At 28.8% G+C, this 6608-nt stretch overlaps 1 protein-coding gene across 1 annotated transcript; it reads right to left on the bottom strand.

Moving 5' to 3' along the window:
- Positions 1–237: 237 nt before the first annotated feature.
- On the bottom strand, positions 238–3105 carry LOC125844481 (heavy metal-associated isoprenylated plant protein 26-like). Its single transcript, XM_049523793.1, has 2 exons — positions 2892–3105; positions 238–827 (listed from the first exon to the last, which is right to left on the bottom strand). Exons 1-2 carry the CDS (start codon positions 2970–2972, stop codon positions 447–449), a joined length of 462 nt encoding a protein of 153 aa, XP_049379750.1. The 5' UTR covers positions 2973–3105; the 3' UTR covers positions 238–446.
- Positions 3106–6608: the final 3503 nt, after the last annotated feature.

Raw genomic sequence — 6608 nt, 5'->3', positions numbered from 1 at the left:
TGCACTGATGCTTTACAAAAAGCAACAATCTGAAAAAATCCAACAGCTATACATACCCAAACTCACATATCTAAATGTCAATCACAACACTGTTAACAATTTCTTTTTGTTAATGGAAGTAAACAGAAAATTTCAATGACAAAGAAATCACTTTCACAGTTTCCTTGCTCCCTGCAATCTAATGGTTTGTGGCAACAGAAACAGTCAATTTAACGGGTTCCAGTACTCCATTTCATCTTTCAAGAACAGAATACTCATCGATTTAACAATACAGTACGTACAATCATGATAAAACTTTTAGCTTCAACAGAAAATAGCACTATGATCAAAACTTAAAAGGAGGAATCAACACCACAAACCAATACAAATTTAACAATAACAGAGTACTAATGTACTATGGTACAAGATTCATAATATAGTATTCATAGCAGCAGCAGTATTTTAGTTCACATGACCACACAGGCTGCAGGATTCTCGTCGCTAAAGGCAGTAGTATAGCGAACTTCAGTAGAACTGGCACGAGCAAGCTGGTTAGTTTGGAAATCATCTCTTCGCACGTATCCAGCAGGAGCCTTCTTATCATAAACACCCTGTGCATAGGGATGAGCAACGACATCGTATGGGACATAGGGCCAAATCTCTGCCTTCTTACCTGTGCGATGGGCTACACGAGCCACAACTTTCTCTGGATCCACATAGCCTACTACTGTGAGCTTGTGCTGTTTAGGCTCTATTGTCACGGACGAAACTCCTTTCATTCCCTCAACAGACCTTCGCACTTTCCTCTCACAGCCTTCACAGTCCATCTTCACTTTTATCTCCACTGTCTGAAAATCCAAAGTTTCTTATTATCAAATCTAGCAACTTATAATCTACAACACTACCTTGGCACGTATCTCGACTTCCATTTGGCCATAGATTTTCAAAACAATAATTGAACACTAGTTTTTGGGTGAAATTTCAATTCCACTCTCAAAACTTCAATATTTTTTTCCAAAGAAAATGCATGTCTTAATACAACTTCAATTTCCAAAAACTATTTTTTCAACTTCAAAAACTTGTTATTTTAAGTTTCAACTAAATCTAGGGTCAAACGCTAGCCAAGAGAATGGAAAGATAAAGTGAGGTGGTATAAGTCTAAGTAATATAGTCAATGTGGACTAGAAAATAGTCTAACTTTTGTATGATGCCATTAGTAAAATGTAACAATTGGTAACTGTGTATAGCAAGAAGAATTTGACACTCCATCAGTTCTAATTTATGTAACATTCTTTTCTTTTGAGTCCCTCCATAAAGCTATAACTAAAACAATTCAACTTTTAAGATTCACTTCTTATCCTTAATAAACTGATTTATAAACATACAAATATGTTATATGTATAGGTTATTCTAGACCACAAGTTTCGAAAGTTTTTTTTTCTTTAAACGGTGCCACATAAATATCAACCCAAATGATGTTTAAAAGAGTATTAGTGCACATAAGTTATTTCTTGGCAGGTCCATAAATAAAAATAGGATATGGCCCAGCCAAGATATGTACATTTCAGTGGAGGCCCAAAGGGGATACTGAATCTGCACTATCCTTTCTGCAACACATCACTCTTGATGGAAACTTTCTACTTTTGCTTTTGCTTTTGAAAAGCTATGAAATACTCACTTTGGTTATAAAGAAAGAAAAATAGGTAGAGAAATATTTTTTTTAAGAAGAAAACAAAAGGACAACAATAAATAAAGGCATTAGACTAGATCATGTGACTACAAAATAAGTAGACATAGTTATAGGAGAAATGCTATTAACGAGAAGAGAGCGTGCACATGGGAAGACTACCCCAAATCTATTATTAGCACGCATTTACTGAATATAGATATTCATTTTTACTCCCTTCGACCCACTTTCTAGTAATAGATTGATCGACTTCACAATTTTGACATTTATTCATATTAATTAATTAACCTCTTAAAGAAAATCATAAATCTTCAAAATTTATTTAAACTTCCAAAGATAATATGTAAAATGGAAAAAAATTAATTTTTATATCCTAATAAGTGTGATCAAGTAATATGAAACAAATATTTATAGTAAGATATGGGACAAAGGGAGTACCTGCCCCATTTATCACTTAGTTCATAATTTAGCCTTGTTATTAACTATAGAAGAGATTTTTCTCAAAAAATAGTGTTCGAGCTAACTTAGATGTCAACATCATAATAATTTCATTGGTTTTTGTTAAAGTCTATCTACCGTACAAACAGGAATAAGATTTGTGTAAATCATACCCTCCCAAAGCCATTTGTGGGATTACACCAAAGATTGCATGTTACCTCCAAGAAGCATGTATAATTTTTGTATATGGAGTGTTTTATGATTGAACAAACATTATTGATTAAGTGACACATGTACCAAAAAAAATGTTTTATGCAAAATTCCATATGCTTCTATGCAATTTGTAGAGAGTTATATTGAAGCATTTCCTCCCACATTAACAAAAAAAACAGAAAGTGGCCGGCAGATACATGGTAATTGGTATAAAATAGATCTACAAAAACTGAGACAGCTAGATTCGAGAAACCAAATTGTATTTAAAAGAATAAACTTAAACAGCAGCTGGAGGACCGTTTGTTCATAAAAATTACTCACTTACTATTTTGTGGATTAATTTGAAATCGAATTCGGAAAATAGCTTGTAACCTGTTTTTACTTAAAAGGTTGTTTAAGTATATTCCAAATCCTTTCAACTCCAGCCAGCTACATGAATTCCAAATCTATGGTGAAATGCCTAGTAATAGGCTACAAAATTAATATGGGGAATAAGTTTAATTTCAGAGTAAATCTTGAGATCTGACTTGAGAGTTGAAGAAAACAGCAAAGCACCCCAAAAAAAAGAAGTTACCTGTAATTGTTTGCGTCTTTTGTGCTTGGAGTGTTGAGAAGAGCAATCAAACATATCAGATATATGGTCAAGAACACCCATTGTTTTGTGCTACTTGTGTGAGTGTATTTTGATGAGAAAGAAGAAGAAGAAGAAGAGGAAGAAGTAATGATTCAAATAAGAGAAATATCCCACTTAATTTCTTGACGTTTTCTGCCACACGATAACGACTCATGACCATCTCCTTTTTTCCTTTGTCGCATATATAGCCTACTATACTATATCTAAAGTGTATCAGTCAAATCGTAAAGTCAAATCGAATTGATGAATCAAATCAATTCAAAAAAAAATTAATTTGTAGTTTGATTTAGTTGGTTTGGCGCTTGAAAAAAAAATCAACCACTTTTGATATGATTTGATATTAAAAGAAGAAAAAATCAAATCGATCCCAAATCAAACCAATATAATATATATATTATTTAGAGATACAAAATATTATTTATAATCTACTTTGTTAATATTTTTTTAGTTAGTTTATAGTTTTCAATGTTTATATATTTTATTAAGCAACTTTTACATATAGCAAATATCAAATTTATATGTTATATCTATAGTTTGTTTAATCGCCTATGGAGCATCAAATTGTATAACTCGCTGGCTCCTCTTCAAATTTGTATAATTTTGTTGGCAGCCGTTTGTATAAATCGTTGTCCTCTCATTTGTATAAATTGCTGGCAGCCTCTCAATTCAATTTTATATGTTTGTATATTTACATAAAATTTGAATTTGTATACAATTGAATCGAAATAAAACGTTTGTATATCAAAACTCTCTCACTGTAATTTGTATAAGTATATGTTCTTTTTGTTGTACTTTTCTATTGTATATGTATATATTGTAACTAGTTACAGTAGCCCGTGCTAGCACGGGCCCAACATATATTTTTAGTTTTTATTTTAATTTATGTGACATTAATAAAATTTTAACGGTCAAACAACTTTTTTGTATGTTCTTTAAATTTTAAGTTGTTGATTATTGTGGTTAATAATACTTTTTATGTAATTTTCAATATTCTCTTTGTCCCAATTTATGTGTCATTGATAGAATTTTGAAAGTCAAGCAAATTTTGTATATGTCTTTTAGATTTTGAAGTTATTTAATTATTATGAGTTATAACACATTTTACGTATATATTACTTTTTCTATCCCAAACTATGTGACATTAGTAGAATTTTGAGAGTTGATCAAAATTTTTGTTTGTCCTTTAAATTTTGAAGTTGCTAATTATTGTGTGATTTGTAGTACATTTTATGTTATTTCAAATAATATATGTTATTTCCTCTATCCTAATTCATATGGCACTAATAGATTTTGAGCTTCAACCAAATTTTATAGATGTCTTTATAATATTTTAGGGTTTAATTACCTCTTTTTGATTTTTAATCAATTAATATGCTTTCTTCACAATTATCAGTAGAACTACCTTAAACGGTGATGTGACGCTCTCTATGGCCTTCATTGTCATTTTTCTTTTTCCTCCTTTTTTGAATTTTTCTCAATGATATTATTTTTAAAAGTTATTTTCATAACTCACACTTCTTCATATTCATAAATTATACCTTTAATTAGTATTAATAATATTCATAACTTTCAAACCTTTTATATTCATAACCCCAAAAAATTCAATTTTACATTAAATTAAAATATATTCAATGCCTTTCTTTCTTTGGAGAGAAATGACATTAAATTAAAATGTTTGCCTCAATATGCTTAAGATGCTAGAATTCTTAAAGTTCATTTTAACTTTATGTATTCTTTTGTTGGAATAGGTTTCTTTTTATTTGGGATAAGGGTCTGAAAAATATCCTAACTTTGGTCGGATTTGCTGTTGCGATACTAAACTTTCATGAGGACCTATTAACTCCCTAGACTATTTAATACTGTATTTTAAACATATATATTAGCCCACGTGGACATAAAAAATAATACAAAATTATAAATAGTAATGTGTCCACGTGGGCACATATATACCTTTAAAATACACTATTAAATAGTTCAGGGGGTAAAAAATACGGTATTAAATAGTCTAGGGAGGTAATAGGTCCTTATGAAAGTTTAGTATCGCAACAACAAATCCGACCAAAGTTGAGGTATTTTTCAGACCCTTATCCCTTTTTATATTGTATGTAGTTTGTTGATGATTTTTAAGAATTTTGTTTTTTTTTTTTCCTTTTTGTTAATCTTATTAGAACTTTTGTTATATATGTTGTATGTTGTTTAATATATTGATAGATTTTTAGGATTTTTTTTATTTTTCTTTATGTTAATCTTATTTGAACTTTTATTGTATTAAGTAAAAAGTATTCTAATTAATTCTACTAAAGATTCACTAATTGAATGCTGAGATAAATTAATTAATGTGAGAAAAGTACTAAAAGAAAGACTTAATCTTACTCCATCCGTCCAATAATTATTGTCTATTATACTATTTTGGAATGTCCTACAATACTTGTGCACTTTATGAAATCAATGGATAGTTTACCCCTTATCATTATCTAAATTGCTAATTATTGTTGTATGATTTGTAATATCTTTTACGCACTTTTCAAATAATAAAGGTTATTTCTTCTTTCTCAATTTATGTGGTACTAATAAAATTTCGAGATTCAATCATTTTTTTTTGTCTTTAAAATATTCTATTGTTAATTACTGTAAATTATTGTACTTTCTAAGTAATTTTCAAATAATATATATTATTTCATTTGTCCAATTTATGTGTCACCGATAAAATTTGAAGAGTTAATCAGATCTTTTACATATTTTTATATCTTTTGAATATTTAAGTAAATAATTATTGTGATTTATAATATTTTATACAATTATTTAAAAAAAATTAAACAACAAACAAAACGAATTCATCATAGGAAAATTACCAAAGCATCCTTCAGGGATATTTTTGTCCAAAGTGGAAATATTGTGTAAAAAATGTGTATTTATTGTGATTTTAAATGTTTTGTTGGGTAATAGGACGCACGCAAAGTTAAGGTGTCTTTTTAAAAATCTGGGACAACTTCAACTATCACTTAATGTTTTTTCTCAAAATCTAATTTACTTTAGTAAACTATGTGTCATATCAAAATCAAATTAACAAATTCAAAAGGAATGAGTAATAAATAGCTCATACAATGACATATTTATTATTTAAAAGAAGTACTACTTTTAGTTGAAAGCTAACAAGATAGTTACAATGTAACTAAATACTATAAAAATCTTTGCATTGTGACTTATTTTATATATATATATAAATGGGCCCAAATGAGGTAGGTAATTAATAGTGTTAAATTGTCAAATAATATAAATTTTAAAGGTACAACCATAAAAGAAAAATGTACAACACTATCTAAGCACATATCATCAAACACTTGTCATGTGCTAAGCAGTAGATATTCCCACTTATTATATATATATATATATATATATAAATGGGCCCAAATGAGGTAGGTAATTATTGGTGTTAAATTGTCCAATAATATAAATTTTAAAGGTACAACCATAAAAGAAGAATGTACAACATTATCTAAACACATATCATTCAACACTTGTCATGTGCTAAGTAGTAAATATTCCCACTTATTATATATAGTAATATGTATATAAATAAAAATTTGTATTACTTGAATCTGTATATGCATTTGAAAATTCATGGATTTTTTTTTTTATATATATACAACTATATGC

This window comes from Solanum stenotomum, chromosome 1 (assembly GCF_019186545.1).
Source record: "Solanum stenotomum isolate F172 chromosome 1, ASM1918654v1, whole genome shotgun sequence".
Lineage (NCBI taxonomy): Eukaryota > Viridiplantae > Streptophyta > Magnoliopsida > Solanales > Solanaceae > Solanum > Solanum stenotomum.
The sequence above is the reverse complement of the archived record's forward strand: the minus strand, read 5'-3'. Positions and strand labels throughout refer to the sequence as shown.

Bases quoted from the DNA above. Each gene is read 5' to 3' on its own strand.
- LOC125844481 (XM_049523793.1), bottom strand. From the start codon at position 2,972: ATGGGTGTTCTTGACCATATATCTGATATGTTTGATTGCTCTTCTCAA. The intron at 828-2,891 runs GTAACTTCTTTT...TTGGATTTTCAG, and splicing joins AAAGACGCAAACAATTACAG to ACAGTGGAGATAAAAGTGAA.